This window comes from Tachypleus tridentatus, chromosome 2 (assembly GCF_004210375.1).
Source record: "Tachypleus tridentatus isolate NWPU-2018 chromosome 2, ASM421037v1, whole genome shotgun sequence".
NCBI lineage: Eukaryota > Metazoa > Arthropoda > Merostomata > Xiphosura > Limulidae > Tachypleus > Tachypleus tridentatus.
In genome coordinates, this window is record NC_134826.1 from 151,395,604 (window position 1) to 151,418,187 (window position 22,584).

General features: G+C 32.0%; 1 protein-coding gene across 1 annotated transcript in view; it reads right to left on the bottom strand.

Moving 5' to 3' along the window:
- Nucleotides 1-930: 930 nt before the first annotated feature.
- Nucleotides 931-22,584, bottom strand: part of LOC143245641 (uncharacterized) — a 125,755-nt gene continuing 104,101 nt past the window's right edge. The window contains exons 18-19 of the mRNA XM_076491990.1: nt 3,679-3,755; nt 931-1,091 (exon numbers count right to left, since the gene is read on the bottom strand). Of these exons, the coding sequence (XP_076348105.1) occupies nt 931-1,091; nt 3,679-3,755 (238 nt within the window). The remainder of the gene's footprint in view (nt 1,092-3,678; nt 3,756-22,584) is intronic.

Consider the following 22,584-nt stretch of genomic DNA (forward strand, 5'->3'; position numbering starts at 1 on the left):
AGGAAGACATTTGACAATGAAAAATACTTTAAGGATTTTTGTGTAAGTATGATATAGAAAAACTTCTAACTTGAAAGAGTTCAATGAGTTTGAATTTCTCTTGAACAGCTTATAACGATATCACTAAATAAAATACAGCATCATTATTAAATCTTATTCATAAAAGATTAGTTTCTGAAGACACCACTTCAACATGTTTTGTAATTTGATACAATACAAAATAACTAAATAAAGTTTATTTTAGCTAAACAAATAAACATAATGCATACATGAACAATTTTCTAAGAATGTTTGTCTGAATATGTGTGCTGTTGTCCATGTGTAACAGATAAAATGATTTTAGTAACAAGGTGGTTCTAAACAGTTTTTTAAATTGCACTTTAGTTCTGATAAACAATATAAGAAGTAGCAAAATAAAACTAACTAGTTAGAAGTGAAGTCAGAATTAAGTTCACTATATTATAATATGTTGACAAAACAACTGTCTGTCATTTATCTTAAATGAAGTGTAGCAACTAATTTAAATAATAGAACACAATATGATGAAACAATCATTACAAAGTTATGAATCACTAGTGATAAGATGTTTAGTCTGCAATTATTTGACTGTTTCATTCTCAATGTGTAACCCATCAGTTCGTGTCTGACTGAAGTTCATATCCATTATAATGTTATTTTGTTCTAATATATCGTTTTATTTTATATGTATTACATTGTGTATGCGTTTGCTGTTAACCTTGTATTTAGTTTGAATTGTAAAAATGCAAGTGATCCAAAATCTTGGATTAAAGAAGAGTTTCTCTCTAATCTGGAATTTATATTATTTCAAAACATGAATCAAACTAACACACACACATTAAAAAAACAAGTGAGTACCATTAATAATACAGATTGCACTGCCCAACAATCTTTCATTCTAAACTTCATAGATCATGGACTTACTTTTAGCAGCCTAACATTGTCAATTCTTCTAGCATGTACTCCAATATTTGCTGCAAGCTGAATGAGGATGTGGTTTATAAACCCTTGCTGTTTTCTCATCTGACCATTTAAACTGAACATAGTCATCTGAACTCTAATTGGAGTAGTATCTGGATAATATTAATATGAAATACGTACTTGATAAATTATGGGAAACATAAAAAGTATTATGCTAACATAATGAATTTTATGTTTGTTACCAAAGCACAATGTTATCATAAAAGTGTACTTATCGTATTGAAACAAAAAGACCTTTTAAACTGCTGTAGGTTTTAAAATTGTAGGCTTTGAGAAACATTCCAATACTATGCTACTTAGTTAACTTTTAAAATAACTTATTGAAGAGTGCCATATCATTAGTTGACAGAGTTTTACATATTCAACAAGCCAGTTACATAACATTAAGTAACTATTTTTAAGAAGAATGTTTTGAGAAGTGCCTTTGTGTATTGTTGTTATACATCATGTTTCAAAACACTTCGTCTCCAATATATAATTCAGTATTAACTAATTGGACTTCAAATGTATTGATGTTCTATGGGAAGAGTCATGCCAAATATCCTAATCATTAGTGAAAGTGGAATATTGTTTAAAATGATTTGTATAGTGTCTGCTTTGGTATCAGTAATGAATATAAAATTTAAAACCTAAAATACAGTTAAACAGAGCAAATATAGTAAAGACGTTGATTTTAAATATCCAGATTTTAGGTGATAATTAAAGTCTTTACACAACAAATCAATTGGTTTGTGTTGATACCTGGATCAGATTTTGATAACATGCAATCTTCATTGACTTCATAGGTGTGTGTACACCCTATGACAAACCTCGATGCAGTGAAAACAGGAAGGAGAAGATATAACCTGCTAATTACTTTGAACCAGAAATAAAAACACTTTTTGAGTGATGCTTGAATATTCCATGGCAAATAAAGCTGTGTTTAAAATCGATTTATATTTCAAAAAATTTAAGAAACAGTTGATGTATGCATTGGGACATGACCTGAAGTGATGGTCACCAATATTATTTTTATTTTTCTGTAAGAATATCCATGACAGTAATACAACACTAAGACTTTTAAATCAACAGAAAAAAACAACTTACTTTACTGAATTAACTGATAAATTGCAAAATCATTTACCTATTCAAACCAAAACTGAAACATTTACACAAGTGTAGAATATTGAGTTAAAATGACTTCTTGATAAGTGTCAGATAGAATTACTTACAATAACAACAAAACTAACCAGGATAAAGATACCATACTTTTGGTGATTAAAGGTATTTGAACTGAATAGTCATTCTGTGGTAAAATAAAAATATTCATTTATAAAAATAACAAAAATTAAAATGGTTACCTACATGCAATGACAGACCTCACTCCATGTCGTGTGATATTCAGTCAGTAAAGAAAACTACAGTTCTATATATTCAAATATCCTTTACAGCAGAAAACATTAACTAACTAAAGAACAAAGGTTAGGAATACTAGATAAGATATTAACAGATAAGTTGAACAAAATATTGTCATAATGATAGAGGAAGATATGAAAATCAACAAGTTAAAAAATACAACAAATGGTAGAGGAAATGATATGTGTGCATAATACACCATTATACGAAATTGTATAATTGGCTGAAAGTATTTTTTAGATACACCTGACTGTTTCACTTTAAGTTTAATAGGAGCATTTATAATCTGAACAGATTATACAGCATGGGTGTCATACTTAGCTATTTCTGGAAGTGAGATATCATGGTTAGTTTTATTTACGTAATTGTTTATGAATCATATGGTATGTTGTTCAACTGTTATGAAATACCAAGTGTTTATAATAGTGAGATTATTGCATCGTGTTGCTAGAACTTCCTCAGTTTCTTTTTTGGTTTAATTGAGAATTTTGCATCAGAATGTCTGGTATTACACAGAATGTTCTGGAATTCTGGCAGTGTATAAATACGTGTAAAATAACCATTACTGAATTATATTTCCAGACTGTATTGTTTGAGAGTTTAGTGATAAAATGTGTATAGAAGTAATTTTTAAAGTAAAATTATCACAAATGGTATTGTGATAACATAGTTGAGAACAATAATTCTTCTTGTCAATTGTGTCCCAATGTATCTGAATTGGCCTGTGTGGAAAAAGAATTATTTAAAGCTCTGGAGAAAACTGTGGTAATCACCAGTGTAAAGAACATTTGTTTCATGTGCTTGATTTGCTTTTAATATGTTATTTTAAAACAAGTAGATTTAGTGCCAACAAGCCACAAACACTGACTATAAAGAATCTGCCTTAACAAAGCCTGATACAACTAAACCACCAGAAATTTATTTAGCTAACAAAAGCATATTTTAGTTTCAAAAATATCCTGTCTTAAATAGAGTGACTAAACTTTTTTTCAACAAAAACTAGGTAACAAATTGAGCCAAGAGAAGGTAAAAGTGTTACTTGATTGAGACATTTAAACTGACAGAAATTATTGTGAAAGTGACATAGAAATACCGACCAATAAGGAAAACTGTACACTTACACATTTTCAAAGCTCAAAAACAAACGTATATATATATATATTTAAAAAAAAAATTGATGTCAACCTTCTGCCTACTTAAGAACTATTTTTTTACAAATAAAATTGTAATTTTCAGTCCACAGGAAAAAAACAAAATTTAACTCAATGTGAAACAAACACATACCATTGTAATGTTTCAGTGTGTTCCAATCTTCTTGGGTAAACTCTTTATTTATACTGCTTTTCTTGTGAGTAAAGATTCTAAGTACATGAAAATGTCCAAAAAACAAAATTATAATTGCTAAAACAATACAAATCTTTAATTATAAAATTAAGGCAATTAACCACAGTTTATAAACATTTATTTGGGATATGCTAATATAACAGCATGATATATTGACAAATACACAAGCTTTGATACATTGACAAAGACATTCAACACCTATATATGTATACGGTACACAATGAATTCACAAATTATATACAATTTATTGCTGTTGAAGTAACAGTATGGTTAGAAACATATTTATTAGTATTTCTAAAAAAATAACTATTCCAATAATGTATCCTCTTAAATGAGGATGAAAATTTGTATGAAATAAAGTTTTGGGAATATGTGTGAGAAATTCAAACGAATTGTTTAGGTATCTCAATGTAAAAATCAGGGTTATTTTTTTTATTATAATTTCTTTATTTTGAATAAGTAATAGATCCACTTATTTACAAGAAAAATTTTAATACTATGAAATTGTGAACACAAACTGTTCTCATCAACATGGTTCAAGTTAACAAGAACTGCTGGGTTCCATACGTATAAGAATTTGTTGAGACATAAAATTTTACCCCCAATAAATCAAATACACACTATAAAACCCACCATGTGTAAGGCAAACACAGGTATTTTGCCTTGAACTTTGTACAATAACAGTGTACAGCTTGTACATGACTGTCAACAATCAACTTCTAACAAGTTTCATCGTCAAAGTGCACGTCACAACTTGTCACAGAATTACATATAAAATTTGAACTACTTTGTTATTAACATATGTGAAAAAACTCAGTTTCAGAACATAGATAATCAATGAAAGTTTAGTATTATTTAAATTTTTAATTTTGTAAGGAAATTTGTTTTTACAAAATCTCATCCTCTCCTGGTATGAGAATTGTGAGTTTCTAATCTATGTCTTCCATCTTCTGTAATTCTTAAACACCCCTTCAAAAAATATATAATTTAACGTACATTACTCATTATAATGTTTCATTTTGCTGGTAATACATAATTTACACATTCTTCAATCTTGTTTAGTTACAGAACAACAAAATACAAAATCAGAACTACCTTGCTTCCCAACCTGTCACATCGTGTCTTTCAGAACTTACAAATAAGTCTCTCTGACATTTAATATTATTTATAATCAACAGAAAGTCAAAGTTTTATTTGTCAAATAACATATTATATTGTTTTCTGTTTAGAGAATTATAAATTTTTTCCACTTTAAACTTTATTTCCACCAAAAAACACATTTATGAGTTGAACTTTTAACAATTTTTATTGTACAATAAGAAGATCAACAAAACTGTAAGAGTTGTGCAACACTTTTCATTTTTGTTAGTAATTATTCTTTTTATGTGATGCATTATTTAATCAAACAGAAATTATTGAATGCAGTATTACAATTAGGGTCAAAGTAAGGTTGAGTTTCATTACTAGATGAGAGAAAAAGAAAAAAGACCCAGGTAAATATTTTCTTTCTTGTTTTTCAAGTGTATTTGTTATTTATTGTTACAAAAGTAAAGAAAATGAAAAACTTGACCCATTTTTAATTTAACTAAAGTAAAATATATCAATAATAATGCTTTTCTACAAGGAAAATTCTCATGTAACTCTTGCATTAATGTGATTCAATACCGTAGCATCAGGTACACATTTATTTTGTAATTTGTAATTAATATGATGTGAAAAGAAATTTCACTTGTTTCCAAAGGTAATAAAATTTAAATATAAATATGTGTATGCTGTGATAAGCTTTAGCTACTAAAAATAAATTGATGTGGTTTTCTGTCATAATTTGCAATTAGTCCAGAAAGAAGGTAGGATTTCCATACTATAACGTTTAATACATTATGTTTATCTTCACAAATTTAGGAAGTTTACAGTAAACATTACAAGGCTTTTGTAGACACAAAGTCAGATTTATTATATAAGTATTTAATTAAACTGTTTTCCATAAATATGTGGAAATAGAGTGTTCACTGCTCTAAGTGCAAAGCGATTTTCCTAATTAGATTAAAAATAGTTTTCTTCATGAGAAAATTGTCAAAATTCACTTGTATAATCTCTGAAACTTTATACATAAACATCAAATGTTTTTTCAGTAAAACTTTATATTTTAATATATTATTTTCTCTACTTAAACTTTGTATGCACTCGGGTAATTTTTTAATTACCTTATGACTACCGTTACTTATACGAAATGAATCTAAATTGCTCTTTCTGTAATATCTGTAGTTTATAACAGAACTATACAGTTGTTTATCTTAAATAGCTTGCAACAATATACATCTGTATCTACTTAAACATTTATGCTCTTTGAACTAATAATCCTGCTGTGAAACTTTTATGTAAATTACTCAATAAATATGTAGCTTACGTTAATGTATTGAATTAAGTAACACACATGCTGCTGGCAAACGTATCTTGTGTAGGATTTTTATCACTTTTTTCTCACCTAATACATTTATAGTTTGGACATTTTTGCTACTACAGCCTTTCAACATCAAGGCCTTATACATCTTTGTTGTAAATGCTTCTCCACTCAGTCACTAAATATTTCTCAACTAATCTGTTGAGCCTGATGGATCAAATATACATAAAACACATCTCCAGAAATTTTCTTCTTGTTTCCTAAATGGAGTAAATGTCTGAAGGAAATGTTGTACAGTTTGTTTTCATTTAGGTTTGTCACACAACGTGTTTAATTTCAATATGAGGATAACAGAAATCAGGGTTTTGTCCACTAAATATCAATTTTATCATTTATACATGAAACCTAACATCATGGGTAAAATCGCCAGATCACACATTGCTATGTTTCAGGCACAGTCATCCTTAATTTTCAACTGTCTAACAGAATGAGAGAAACCAGTCAGCAGTACCTATTGCCTATGCAGCTATTCAAAACTAAACATTTGAGTTAACTACCACAGTTATAGTGTTTATACAGCCAATACTATGGAGTGTATTCAGTAACACTTTATATCTTGGACCCTCTAACATGTAAGATGTGACCATACTTGTTCAACAAACATGAATATTTACCAAATCTTTCTTGTATCTTATTTATATTCATCAACACATTCAACACTACTTTCTAGTCTCTTCACTTTGATGTTTCAGTATCCTGTTTACTGTATTATTTTGAATAATAAACTGTTGTCTTTGGTTTCCCATGTATCATATCTTATTTGTTATCATATCTTAATAAACTGAAATATTTCACTAAGTTTCTAAAGCTTCGTTGAGTAAAGAATCTACGTTTTCAGCTTAATCCCCAGAAATTTGATACTTACAGTTTATTACAGAAAGTTCAGCTAGAGAAAAAACTTTCCAACATTTTCCATAGGATAGGAATGTTGTATAGAGAAGTTGTACAAGTGAAAATGACTGATTAACCACAATTAAAACTGCGTGTGTGTTACCTTTTGAACTTAGATAATACCATCAATGACAGAGGTTGGTATGCAAAATAACTTGAGTTATTTTTGTTTTAAATGCTTCATCTCATTTAGTATTTTAGTCAGTAATCAGAGGTTTATTAAGTTATTAATCACATTACAATTATTAGTCTAATTGTTCGTTTTTATACATATTTTCTGCAAAACCCACTAATTTGTTATGAATATACTGAAAGTAGAAAAAAGTGTTGCTGCAGACAATGAAATCAGTCAGGTGAGATGAAATAATGAATAGAAATAAAACAACAGGATATTCTTTAATCTAGATTTATATATTTCATTCAGAATTTTTCATTTTCCAGTTTTCATGAACTATTTTCAGTGTGTTTGTTGACTTCTTTTTAAAAAAGTTAACAGTACAAGTCAGTTCAGTATGTAATGAGTTCATTTAATTTAGTAGGTACAAGAAAGTTACAGTTTTAGGTAGGTAAAATAAAGTAAAGGTTTAAATATATTTCATTTTAGGAAAATAAGTTTACATAATCTTAACACTGGGAGTTTATAGAACCACATACAGACTTAAAAGAAATATGGCTTCACCAAATGTAAGAAATGACAGAATCCCAATTTAAACACCTGCTAAGAACTCCATCAAATAGAACTGGTAATGGATAACAACAGGTTCCTGAACTGTATATTTACAAAGTTCGTATTTTGAATAACTTCCACATTAGTTTGTTTTACACAACTGGACAATCATCTGAAAATGTGAAAAGGATAAGAAAACATAAAATATTCTGTTTATTTCATTCTCCAAATATCCATTGATATGAATTCTTGAAAAACTCAATGGTATTAAAAACTAAGTCACACACTATAGTAGAGTTAAATTCTGGTGGAAGACTGTTGCTTTAGCAGGATATTAGCTTGGGTATTACAAGCAACATCAGTGTGTTACTGCATGAATAACTGAAGAGTTGGTCCATGTATTAATTACAATCATACAAAGAAGAAACTTTATATAATACATTGTTTATCTTGAAAACTTATTACATTAAATTAACTTAATTTACTTAGAAAATGTAAGTTCTACCACCCAAGCAGTTGCCAGCCACATACAAGAAACATGCCTTACACTTATGTATCCAACAGTAAGAGAACAAAAACTCTACTTGTAACATGCTACATAATAATAATAATAAATAATAATAAATTTATTAAGCAATAAATTAGACACAAAAAATCAAATATCAATATAAAACCATCAACAAAGAGTTAACTCGTCCTGCAAGTATATTTCCTACCATTCAGACAGTGATTTTCTATCAGACTACAATGTAGCCTTATATGTTCACAGCCGTCAAAACCTTCGATAGGATCAAGTGTAAACCTGGCTTAATTCACACACAGAATCATAAACATAGAAAAATATAAAAAAGAATGAGACTTTTGCACCATTCTCCTACAATACATAAAACTATGGATTATGAAGAGGCTTTTTTTGGACACAAAGAATGTTTCACCAAGCATACACTAGTGCTTAATTCTTTTGCAAATCTAGCATTGTTTGCTCTGCCACAATTAGGATTATTACATGAAATGAGCCCTTGACTGCACATGGTGAGCATTATTCAATTACATATAAATCTATTGAAATGGACTCTAAGGCATCATGACAGGTACAGTACTTTTCAGGATGACACTGACAGTAACTTGCAGTAACTCAGTATATATTACAGTTGTGTAAATTACCAGTCTCTCATGGAAAAGTATACTGGACATAGCAGTAAAATGGTTTACTGATAGACTGTGATAATTCCCTACCTACTATATTCTGGTGAGTTGTGAGGTATCACTAAATATCTGTATGACTCGAATAATTATCTTAATAAACAGGAAATAATGAAGTATAAGAAAATATGTGTATGAAGCAATGACGTTTATAGTACATTAACAGCTTCTAGAACTTACCAAGAAATACCGTATGATCAAATAATATCTAGTTTATGAAGAATTGACACTATGAAACACAACAGAAGAGTTGTTTAAGACAGAGATTCAGAGATAGCAGCGGAAAAACAATGGGCTAAGCAAACTTAGATGCTGGAACCAGGAAGAACCTTGGATGGTAGATGGGCTATAGTTTCCAAGAGGATGATTAACTGATGAGCTTAGAGGTTAGAAAACAGGTAGGAAACCTTGACTATTTGATGATGCTTCAGTATGAACTATTGGTAACTAATGAGCTTAGAGGTTAGAAAACAAGTAGGAAACCTTGACTATTTGATGATGCATCAGTATGAACTATTGGTAACTAATGAGCTTAGAGGTTAGAAAACAAGTAGGAAACCTTGACTATTTGATGATGCTTCAGTATGAACTATTGGTAACTAATGAGCTTAGAGGTTAGAAAACAAGTAGAAAACCTTGACTATTTGATGATGCTTCAGTATGAACTATTGGTAACTAATGAGCTTAGAGGTTAGAAAACAAGTAGGAAACCTTGACTATTTGATGATGCTTCAGTATGAACTATTGGTAACTAATGAGCTTAGAGGTTAGAAAACAAGTAGGAAACCTTGACTATTTGATGATGCTTCAGTATGAACTATTGGTAACTAATGAGCTTACAGGTTAGAAAACAAGTAGAAAACCTTGACTATTTGATGATGCTTCAGTATGAACTATTGGTAACTAATGAGCTTAGAGGTTAGAAAACAAGTAGGAAACCTTGACTATTTGATGATGCTTCAGTATGAACTATTGGTAACTAATGAGCTTAGAGGTTAGAAAACAAGTAGGAAACCTTGACTATTTGATGATGCTTCAGTATGAACTATTGGTAACTAATGAGCTTAGAGGTTAGAAAACAAGTAGGAAACCTTGACTATTTGATGATGCTTCAGTATGAACTATTGGTAACTAATGAGCTTAGAGGTTAGAAAACAAGTAGGAAACCTTGACTATTTGATGATGCTTCAGTATGAACTATTGGTAACTAATGAGCTTAGAGGTTAGAAAACAAGTAGGAAACCTTGACTATTTGATGATGCTTCAGTATGAACTATTGGTAACTAATGAGCTTAGAGGTTAGAAAACAAGTAGGAAACCTTGACTATTTGATGATGCTTCAGTATGAACTATTGGTAACTAATGAGCTTAGAGGTTAAAAACAAGTAGGAAACCTTGACTATTTGATGATGCTTCAGTATGAACTATTGGTAACTAATGAGCTTAGAGGTTAGAAAACAAGTAGGAAACCTTGACTATTTGATGATGCTTCAGTATGAACTATTGGTAACTAATGAGCTTAGAGGTTAGAAAACAAGTAGGAAACCTTGACTATTTGATGATGCTTCAGTATGAACTATTGGTAACTAATGAGCTTAGAGGTTAGAAAACAAGTAGGAAACCTTGACTATTTGATGATGCTTCAGTATGAACTATTGGTAACTAATGAGCTTAGAGGTTAGAAAACAAGTAGGAAACCTTGACTATTTGATGATGCTTCAGTATGAACTATTGGTAACTAATGAGCTTAGAGGTTAGAAAACAAGTAGGAAACCTTGACTATTTGATGATGCTTCAGTATGAACTATTGGTAACTAATGAGCTTAGAGGTTAGAAAACAAGTAGGAAACCTTGACTATTTGATGATGCTTCAGTATGAACTATTGGTAACTAATGAGCTTAGAGGTTAGAAAACAAGTAGGAAACCTTGACTATTTGATGATGCTTCAGTATGAACTATTGGTAACTAATGAGCTTAGAGGTTAGAAAACAAGTAGGAAACCTTGACTATTTGATGATGCTTCAGTATGAACTATTGGTAACTAATGAGCTTAGAGGTTAGAAAACAAGTAGGAAACCTTGACTATTTGATGATGCATCAGTATGAACTATTGGTAACTAATGAGCTTAGAGGTTAGAAAACAAGTAGGAAACCTTGACTATTTGATGATGCTTCAGTATGAACTATTGGTAACTAATGAGCTTAGAGGTTAGAAAACAAGTAGGAAACCTTGACTATTTGATGATGCATCAGTATGAACTATTGGTAACTAATGAGCTTAGAGGTTAGAAAACAAGTAGGAAACCTTGACTATTTGATGATGCTTCAGTATGAACTATTGGTAACTAATGAGCTTAGAGGTTAGAAAACAAGTAGGAAACCTTGACTATTTGATGATGCATCAGTATGAACTATTGGTAACTAATGAGCTTAGAGGTTAGAAAACAAGTAGGAAACCTTGACTATTTGATGATGCTTCAGTATGAACTATTGGTAACTAATGAGCTTAGAGGTTAGAAAACAAGTAGGAAACCTTGACTATTTGATGATGCATCAGTATGAACTATTGGTAACTAATGAGCTTAGAGGTTAGAAAACAAGTAGGAAACCTTGACTATTTGATGATGCTTCAGTATGAACTATTGGTAACTAATGAGCTTAGAGGTTAGAAAACAAGTAGGAAACCTTGACTATTTGATGATGCTTCAGTATGAACTATTGGTAACTAATGAGCTTAGAGGTTAGAAAACAAGTAGGAAACCTTGACTATTTGATGATGCTTCAGTATGAACTATTGGTAACTTGACTTATTTGATGATGATGATGCTTCAGTATGAACTATTGGTAACTAATGAGCTTAGAGGTTAGAAAACAAGTAGGAAACCTTGACTATTTGATGATGCTTCAGTATGAACTATTGGTAACTAATGAGCTTAGAGGTTAGAAAACAAGTAGGAAACCTTGACTATTTGATGATGCTTCAGTATGAACTATTGGTAACTAATGAGCTTAGAGGTTAGAAAACAAGTAGGAAACCTTGACTATTTGATGATGCTTCAGTATGAACTATTGGTAACTAATGAGCTTAGAGGTTAGAAAACAAGTAGGAAACCTTGACTATTTGATGATGCAAGTAGGAAACCTCAGTATGAACTATTGGTAACTAATGAGCTTAGAGGTTAGAAAACAAGTAGGAAACCTTGACTATTTGATGATGCATCAGTATGAACTATTGGTAACTAATGAGCTTAGAGGTTAGAAAACAAGTAGGAAACCTTGACTATTTGATGATGCTTCAGTATGAACTATTGGTAACTAATGAGCTTAGAGGTTAGAAAACAAGTAGGAAACCTTGACTATTTGATGATGCTTCAGTATGAACTATTGGTAACTAATGAGCTTAGAGGTTAGAAAACAAGTAGGAAACCTTGACTATTTGATGATGCTTCAGTATGAACTATTGGTAACTAATGAGCTTAGAGGTTAGAAAACAAGTAGGAAACCTTGACTATTTGATGATGCTTCAGTATGAACTATTGGTAACTAATGAGCTTAGAGGTTAGAAAACAAGTAGGAAACCTTGACTATTTGATGATGCTTCAGTATGAACTATTGGTAACTAATGAGCTTAGAGGTTAGAAAACAAGTAGGAAACCTTGACTATTTGATGATGCTTCAGTATGAACTATTGGTAACTAATGAGCTTAGAGGTTAGAAAACAAGTAGGAAACCTTGACTATTTGATGATGCTTCAGTATGAACTATTGGTAACTAATGAGCTTAGAGGTTAGAAAACAAGTAGGAAACCTTGACTATTTGATGATGCTTCAGTATGAACTATTGGTAACTAATGAGCTTAGAGGTTAGAAAACAAGTAGGAAACCTTGACTATTTGATGATGCTTCAGTATGAACTATTGGTAACTAATGAGCTTAGAGGTTAGAAAACAAGTAGGAAACCTTGACTATTTGATGATGCTTCAGTATGAACTATTGGTAACTAATGAGCTTAGAGGTTAGAAAACAAGTAGGAAACCTTGACTATTTGATGATGCTTCAGTATGAACTATTGGTAACTAATGAGCTTAGAGGTTAGAAAACAAGTAGGAAACCTTGACTATTTGATGATGCTTCAGTATGAACTATTGGTAACTAATGAGCTTAGAGGTTAGAAAACAAGTAGGAAACCTTGACTATTTGATGATGCTTCAGTATGAACTATTGGTAACTAATGAGCTTAGAGGTTAGAAAACAAGTAGGAAACCTTGACTATTTGATGATGCTTCAGTATGAACTATTGGTAACTAATGAGCTTAGAGGTTAGAAAACAAGTAGGAAACCTTGACTATTTGATGATGCTTCAGTATGAACTATTGGTAACTAATGAGCTTAGAGGTTAGAAAACAAGTAGGAAACCTTGACTATTTGATGATGCATCAGTATGAACTATTGGTAACTAATGAGCTTAGAGGTTAGAAAACAAGTAGGAAACCTTGACTATTTGATGATGCTCAGTATGAACTATTGGTAACTAATGAGCTTAGAGGTTAGAAAACAAGTAGGAAACCTTGACTATTTGATGATGCTTCAGTATGAACTATTGGTAACTAATGAGCTTAGAGGTTAGAAAACAAGTAGGAAACCTTGACTATTTGATGATGCTTCAGTATGAACTATTGGTAACTAATGAGCTTAGAGGTTAGAAAACAAGTAGGAAACCTTGACTATTTGATGATGCTTCAGTATGAACTATTGGTAACTAATGAGCTTAGAGGTTAGAAAACAAGTAGGAAACCTTGACTATTTGATGATGCTTCAGTATGAACTATTGGTAACTAATGAGCTTAGAGGTTAGAAAACAAGTAGGAAACCTTGACTATTTGATGATGCTTCAGTATGAACTATTGGTAACTAATGAGCTTAGAGGTTAGAAAACAAGTAGGAAACCTTGACTATTTGATGATGCTTCAGTATGAACTATTGGTAACTAATGAGCTTAGAGGTTAGAAAACAAGTAGGAAACCTTGACTATTTGATGATGCCAGTATGAACTATTGGTAACTAATGAGCTTAGAGGTTAGAAAACAAGTAGGAAACCTTGACTATTTGATGATGCTTCAGTATGAACTATTGGTAACTAATGAGCTTAGAGGTTAGAAAACAAGTAGGAAACCTTGACTATTTGATGATGCTTCAGTATGAACTATTGGTAACTAATGAGCTTAGAGGTTAGAAAACAAGTAGGAAACCTTGACTATTTGATGATGCTTCAGTATGAACTATTGGTAACTAATGAGCTTAGAGGTTAGAAAACAAGTAGGAAACCTTGACTATTTGATGATGCTTCAGTATGAACTATTGGTAACTAATGAGCTTAGAGGTTAGAAAACAAGTAGGAAACCTTGACTATTTGATGATGCTTCAGTATGAACTATTGGTAACTAATGAGCTTAGAGGTTAGAAAACAAGTAGGAAACCTTGACTATTTGATGATGCTTCAGTATGAACTATTGGTAACTAATGAGCTTAGAGGTTAGAAAACAAGTAGGAAACCTTGACTATTTGATGATGCTTCAGTATGAACTATTGGTAACTAATGAGCTTAGAGGTTAGAAAACAAGTAGGAAACCTTGACTATTTGATGATGCTTCAGTATGAACTATTGGTAACTAATGAGCTTAGAGGTTAGAAAACAAGTAGGAAACCTTGACTATTTGATGATGCTTCAGTATGAACTATTGGTAACTAATGAGCTTAGAGGTTAGAAAACAAGTAGGAAACCTTGACTATTTGATGATGCTTCAGTATGAACTATTGGTAACTAATGAGCTTAGAGGTTAGAAAACAAGTAGGAAACCTTGACTATTTGATGATGCTTCAGTATGAACTATTGGTAACTAATGAGCTTAGAGGTTAGAAAACAAGTAGGAAACCTTGACTATTTGATGATGCTTCAGTATGAACTATTGGTAACTAATGAGCTTAGAGGTTAGAAAACAAGTAGGAAACCTTGACTATTTGATGATGCTTCAGTATGAACTATTGGTAACTAATGAGCTTAGAGGTTAGAAAACAAGTAGGAAACCTTGACTATTTGATGATGCTTCAGTATGAACTATTGGTAACTAATGAGCTTAGAGGTTAGAAAACAAGTAGGAAACCTTGACTATTTGATGATGCATCAGTATGAACTATTGGTAACTAATGAGCTTAGAGGTTAGAAAACAAGTAGGAAACCTTGACTATTTGATGATGCTTCAGTATGAACTATTGGTAACTAATGAGCTTAGAGGTTAGAAAACAAGTAGGAAACCTTGACTATTTGATGATGCTTCAGTATGAACTATTGGTAACTAATGAGCTTAGAGGTTAGAAAACAAGTAGGAAACCTTGACTATTTGATGATGCTTCAGTATGAACTATTGGTAACTAATGAGCTTAGAGGTTAGAAAACAAGTAGGAAACCTTGACTATTTGATGATGCTTCAGTATGAACTATTGGTAACTAATGAGCTTAGAGGTTAGAAAACAAGTAGGAAACCTTGACTATTTGATGATGCTTCAGTATGAACTATTGGTAACTAATGAGCTTAGAGGTTAGAAAACAAGTAGGAAACCTTGACTATTTGATGATGCTTCAGTATGAACTATTGGTAACTAATGAGCTTAGAGGTTAGAAAACAAGTAGGAAACCTTGACTATTTGATGATGCTTCAGTATGAACTATTGGTAACTAATGAGCTTAGAGGTTAGAAAACAAGTAGGAAACCTTGACTATTTGATGATGCTTCAGTATGAACTATTGGTAACTAATGAGCTTAGAGGTTAGAAAACAAGTAGGAAACCTTGACTATTTGATGATGCTTCAGTATGAACTATTGGTAACTAATGAGCTTAGAGGTTAGAAAACAAGTAGGAAACCTTGACTATTTGATGATGCTTCAGTATGAACTATTGGTAACTAATGAGCTTAGAGGTTAGAAAACAAGTAGGAAACCTTGACTATTTGATGATGCTTCAGTATGAACTATTGGTAACTAATGAGCTTAGAGGTTAGAAAACAAGTAGGAAACCTTGACTATTTGATGATGCTTCAGTATGAACTATTGGTAACTAATGAGCTTAGAGGTTAGAAAACAAGTAGGAAACCTTGACTATTTGATGATGCTTCAGTATGAACTATTGGTAACTAATGAGCTTAGAGGTTAGAAAACAAGTAGGAAACCTTGACTATTTGATGATGCTTCAGTATGAACTATTGGTAACTAATGAGCTTAGAGGTTAGAAAACAAGTAGGAAACCTTGACTATTTGATGATGCTTCAGTATGAACTATTGGTAACTAATGAGCTTAGAGGTTAGAAAACAAGTAGGAAACCTTGACTATTTGATGATGCTTCAGTATGAACTATTGGTAACTAATGAGCTTAGAGGTTAGAAAACAAGTAGGAAACCTTGACTATTTGATGATGCTTCAGTATGAACTATTGGTAACTAATGAGCTTAGAGGTTAGAAAACAAGTAGGAAACCTTGACTATTTGATGATGCTTCAGTATGAACTATTGGTAACTAATGAGCTTAGAGGTTAGAAAACAAGTAGGAAACCTTGACTATTTGATGATGCTTCAGTATGAACTATTGGTAACTAATGAGCTTAGAGGTTAGAAAACAAGTAGGAAACCTTGACTATTTGATGATGCTTCAGTATGAACTATTGGTAACTAATGAGCTTAGAGGTTAGAAAACAAGTAGGAAACCTTGACTATTTGATGATGCTTCAGTATGAACTATTGGTAACTAATGAGCTTAGAGGTTAGAAAACAAGTAGGAAACCTTGACTATTTGATGATGCTTCAGTATGAACTATTGGTAACTAATGAGCTTAGAGGTTAGAAAACAAGTAGGAAACCTTGACTATTTGATGATGCTTCAGTATGAACTATTGGTAACTAATGAGCTTAGAGGTTAGAAAACAAGTAGGAAACCTTGACTATTTGATGATGCTTCAGTATGAACTATTGGTAACTAATGAGCTTAGAGGTTAGAAAACAAGTAGGAAACCTTGACTATTTGATGATGCATCAGTATGAACTATTGGTAACTAATGAGCTTAGAGGTTAGAAAACAAGTAGGAAACCTTGACTATTTGATGATGCATCAGTATGAACTATTGGTAACTAATGAGCTTAGAGGTTAGAAAACAAGTAGGAAACCTTGACTATTTGATGATGCTTGATGAACTATTTGATGATAACTAATGAGCTTAGAGGTTAGAAAACAAGTAGGAAACCTTGACTATTTGATGATGCTTCAGTATGAACTATTGGTAACTAATGAGCTTAGAGGTTAGAAAACAAGTAGGAAACCTTGACTATTTGATGATGCTTCAGTATGAACTATTGGTAACTAATGAGCTTAGAGGTTAGAAAACAAGTAGGAAACCTTGACTATTTGATGATGCTTCAGTATGAACTATTGGTAACTAATGAGCTTAGAGGTTAGAAAACAAGTAGGAAACCTTGACTATTTGATGATGCTTCAGTATGAACTATTGGTAACTAATGAGCTTAGAGGTTAGAAAACAAGTAGGAAACCTTGACTATTTGATGATGCTTCAGTATGAACTATTGGTAACTAATGAGCTTAGAGGTTAGAAAACAAGTAGGAAACCTTGACTATTTGATGATGCATCAGTATGAACTATTGGTAACTAATGAGCTTAGAGGTTAGAAAACAAGTAGGAAACCTTGACTATTTGATGATGCTTCAGTATGAACTATTGGTAACTAATGAGCTTAGAGGTTAGAAAACAAGTAGGAAACCTTGACTATTTGATGATGCTTCAGTATGAACTATTGGTAACTAATGAGCTTAGAGGTTAGAAAACAAGTAGGAAACCTTGACTATTTGATGATGCTTCAGTATGAACTATTGGTAACTAATGAGCTTAGAGGTTAGAAAACAAGTAGGAAACCTTGACTATTTGATGATGCTTCAGTCAGTATGAACTATTGGTAACTAATGAGCTTAGAGGTTAGAAAACAAGTAGGAAACCTTGACTATTTGATGATGCTTCAGTATGAACTATTGGTAACTAATGAGCTTAGAGGTTAGAAAACAAGTAGGAAACCTTGACTATTTGATGATGCTTCAGTATGAACTATTGGTAACTAATGAGCTTAGAGGTTAGAAAACAAGTAGGAAACCTTGACTATTTGATGATGCATCAGTATGAACTATTGGTAACTAATGAGCTTAGAGGTTAGAAAACAAGTAGGAAACCTTGACTATTTGATGATGCTTCAGTATGAACTATTGGTAACTAATGAGCTTAGAGGTTAGAAAACAAGTAGGAAACCTTGACTATTTGATGATGCTTCAGTATGAACTATTGGTAACTAATGAGCTTAGAGGTTAGAAAACAAGTAGGAAACCTTGACTATTTGATGATGCTTCAGTATGAACTATTGGTAACTAATGAGCTTAGAGGTTAGAAAACAAGTAGGAAACCTTGACTATTTGATGATGCTTCAGTATGAACTATTGGTAACTAATGAGCTTAGAGGTTAGAAAACAAGTAGGAAACCTTGACTATTTGATGATGCTTCAGTATGAACTATTGGTAACTAATGAGCTTAGAGGTTAGAAAACAAGTAGGAAACCTTGACTATTTGATGATGCTTCAGTATGAACTATTGGTAACTAATGAGCTTAGAGGTTAGAAAACAAGTAGGAAACCTTGACTATTTGATGATGCTTCAGTATGAACTATTGGTAACTAATGAGCTTAGAGGTTAGAAAACAAGTAGGAAACCTTGACTATTTGATGATGCATCAGTATGAACTATTGGTAACTAATGAGCTTAGAGGTTAGAAAACAAGTAGGAAACCTTGACTATTTGATGATGCTTCAGTATGAACTATTGGTAACTAATGAGCTTAGAGGTTAGAAAACAAGTAGGAAACCTTGACTATTTGATGATGCTTCAGTATGAACTATTGGTAACTAATGAGCTTAGAGGTTAGAAAACAAGTAGGAAACCTTGACTATTTGATGATGCTTCAGTATGAACTATTGGTAACTAATGAGCTTAGAGGTTAGAAAACAAGTAGGAAACCTTGACTATTTGATGATGCTTCAGTATGAACTATTGTAACTGAGCTTAGAGGTTAGAAAACAAGTAGGAAACCTTGACTATTTGATGATGCTTCAGTATGACTATTGGTAACTAATGAGCTTAGAGGTTAGAAAACAAGTAGGAAACCTTGACTATTTGATGATGCTTCAGTATGAACTATTGGTAACTAATGAGCTTAGAGGTTAGAAAACAAGTAGGAAACCTTGACTATTTGATGATGCATCAGTATGAACTATTGGTAACTAATGAGCTTAGAGGTTAGAAAACAAGTAGGAAACCTTGACTATTTGATGATGCTTCAGTATGAACTATTGGTAACTAATGAGCTTAGAGGTTAGAAAACAAGTAGGAAACCTTGACTATTTGATGATGCTTCAGTATGAACTATTGGTAACTAATGAGCTTAGAGGTTAGAAAACAAGTAGGAAACCTTGACTATTTGATGATGCTTCAGTATGAACTATTGGTAACTAATGAGCTTAGAGGTTAGAAAACAAGTAGGAAACCTTGACTATTTGATGATGCTTCAGTATGAACTATTGGTAACTAATGAGCTTAGAGGTTAGAAAACAAGTAGGAAACCTTGACTATTTGATGATGCTTCAGTATGAACTATTGGTAACTAATGAGCTTAGAGGTTAGAAAACAAGTAGGAAACCTTGACTATTTGATGATGCTTCAGTATGAACTATTGGTAACTAATGAGCTTAGAGGTTAGAAAACAAGTAGGAAACCTTGACTATTTGATGATGCTTCAGTATGAACTATTGGTAACTAATGAGCTTAGAGGTTAGAAAACAAGTAGGAAACCTTGACTATTTGATGATGCTTCAGTATGAACTATTGGTAACTAATGAGCTTAGAGGTTAGAAAACAAGTAGGAAACCTTGACTATTTGATGATGCTTCAGTATGAACTATTGGTAACTAATGAGCTTAGAGGTTAGAAAACAAGTAGGAAACCTTGACTATTTGATGATGCTTCAGTATGAACTATTGGTAACTAATGAGCTTAGAGGTTAGAAAACAAGTAGGAAACCTTGACTATTTGATGATGCTTCAGTATGAACTATTGGTAACTAATGAGCTTAGAGGTTAGAAAACAAGTAGGAAACCTTGACTATTTGATGATGCTTCAGTATGAACTATTGGTAACTAATGAGCTTAGAGGTTAGAAAACAAGTAGGAAACCTTGACTATTTGATGATGCTTCAGTATGAACTATTGGTAACTAATGAGCTTAGAGGTTAGAAAACAAGTAGGAAACCTTGACTATTTGATGATGCTTCAGTATGAACTATTGGTAACTAATGAGCTTAGAGGTTAGAAAACAAGTAGGAAACCTTGACTATTTGATGATGCTTCAGTATGAACTATTGGTAACTAATGAGCTTAGAGGTTAGAAAACAAGTAGGAAACCTTGACTATTTGATGATGCTTCAGTATGAACTATTGGTAACTAATGAGCTTAGAGGTTAGAAAACAAGTAGGAAACCTTGACTATTTGATGATGCTTCAGTATGAACTATTGGTAACTAATGAGCTTAGAGGTTAGAAAACAAGTAGGAAACCTTGACTATTTGATGATGCATCAGTATGAACTATTGGTAACTAATGAGCTTAGAGGTTAGAAAACAAGTAGGAAACCTTGACTATTTGATGATGCTTCAGTATGAACTATTGGTAACTAATGAGCTTAGAGGTTAGAAAACAAGTAGGAAACCTTGACTATTTGATGATGCTTCAGTATGAACTATTGGTAACTAATGAGCTTAGAGGTTAGAAAACAAGTAGGAAACCTTGACTATTTGATGATGCTTCAGTATGAACTATTGGTAACTAATGAGCTTAGAGGTTAGAAAACAAGTAGGAAACCTTGACTATTTGATGATGCTTCAGTATGAACTATTGGTAACTAATGAGCTTAGAGGTTAGAAAACAAGTAGGAAACCTTGACTATTTGATGATGCTTCAGTATGAACTATTGGTAACTAATGAGCTTAGAGGTTAGAAAACAAGTAGGAAACCTTGACTATTTGATGATGCTTCAGTATGAACTATTGGTAACTAATGAGCTTAGAGGTTAGAAAACAAGTAGGAAACCTTGACTATTTGATGATGCTTCAGTATGAACTATTGGTAACTAATGAGCTTAGAGGTTAGAAAACAAGTAGGAAACCTTGACTATTTGATGATGCTTCAGTATGAACTATTGGTAACTAATGAGCTTAGAGGTTAGAAAACAAGTAGGAAACCTTGACTATTTGATGATGCTTCAGTATGAACTATTGGTAACTAATGAGCTTAGAGGTTAGAAAACAAGTAGGAAACCTTGACTATTTGATGATGCTTCAGTATGAACTATTGGTAACTAATGAGCTTAGAGGTTAGAAAACAAGTAGGAAACCTTGACTATTTGATGATGCTTCAGTATGAACTATTGGTAACTAATGAGCTTAGAGGTTAGAAAACAAGTAGGAAACCTTGACTATTTGATGATGCATCAGTATGAACTATTGGTAACTAATGAGCTTAGAGGTTAGAAAACAAGTAGGAAACCTTGACTATTTGATGATGCTTCAGTATGAACTATTGGTAACTAATGAGCTTAGAGGTTAGAAAACAAGTAGGAAACCTTGACTATTTGATGATGCTTCAGTATGAACTATTGGTAACTAATGAGCTTAGAGGTTAGAAAACAAGTAGGAAACCTTGACTATTTGATGATGCTTCAGTATGAACTATTGGTAACTAATGAGCTTAGAGGTTAGAAAACAAGTAGGAAACCTTGACTATTTGATGATGCTTCAGTATGAACTATTGGTAACTAATGAGCTTAGAGGTTAGAAAACAAGTAGGAAACCTTGACTATTTGATGATGCATCAGTATGAACTATTGGTAACTAATGAGCTTAGAGGTTAGAAAACAAGTAGGAAACCTTGACTATTTGATGATGCTTCAGTATGAACTATTGGTAACTAATGAGCTTAGAGGTTAGAAAACAAGTAGGAAACCTTGACTATTTGATGATGCTTCAGTATGAACTATTGGTAACTAATGAGCTTAGAGGTTAGAAAACAAGTAGGAAACCTTGACTATTTGATGATGCTTCAGTATGAACTATTGGTAACTAATGAGCTTAGAGGTTAGAAAACAAGTAGGAAACCTTGACTATTTGATGATGCTTCAGTATGAACTATTGGTAACTAATGAGCTTAGAGGTTAGAAAACAAGTAGGAAACCTTGACTATTTGATGATGCTTCAGTATGAACTATTGGTAACTAATGAGCTTAGAGGTTAGAAAACAAGTAGGAAACCTTGACTATTTGATGATGCTTCAGTATGAACTATTGGTAACTAATGAGCTTAGAGGTTAGAAAACAAGTAGGAAACCTTGACTATTTGATGATGCTTCAGTATGAACTATTGGTAACTAATGAGCTTAGAGGTTAGAAAACAAGTAGGAAACCTTGACTATTTGATG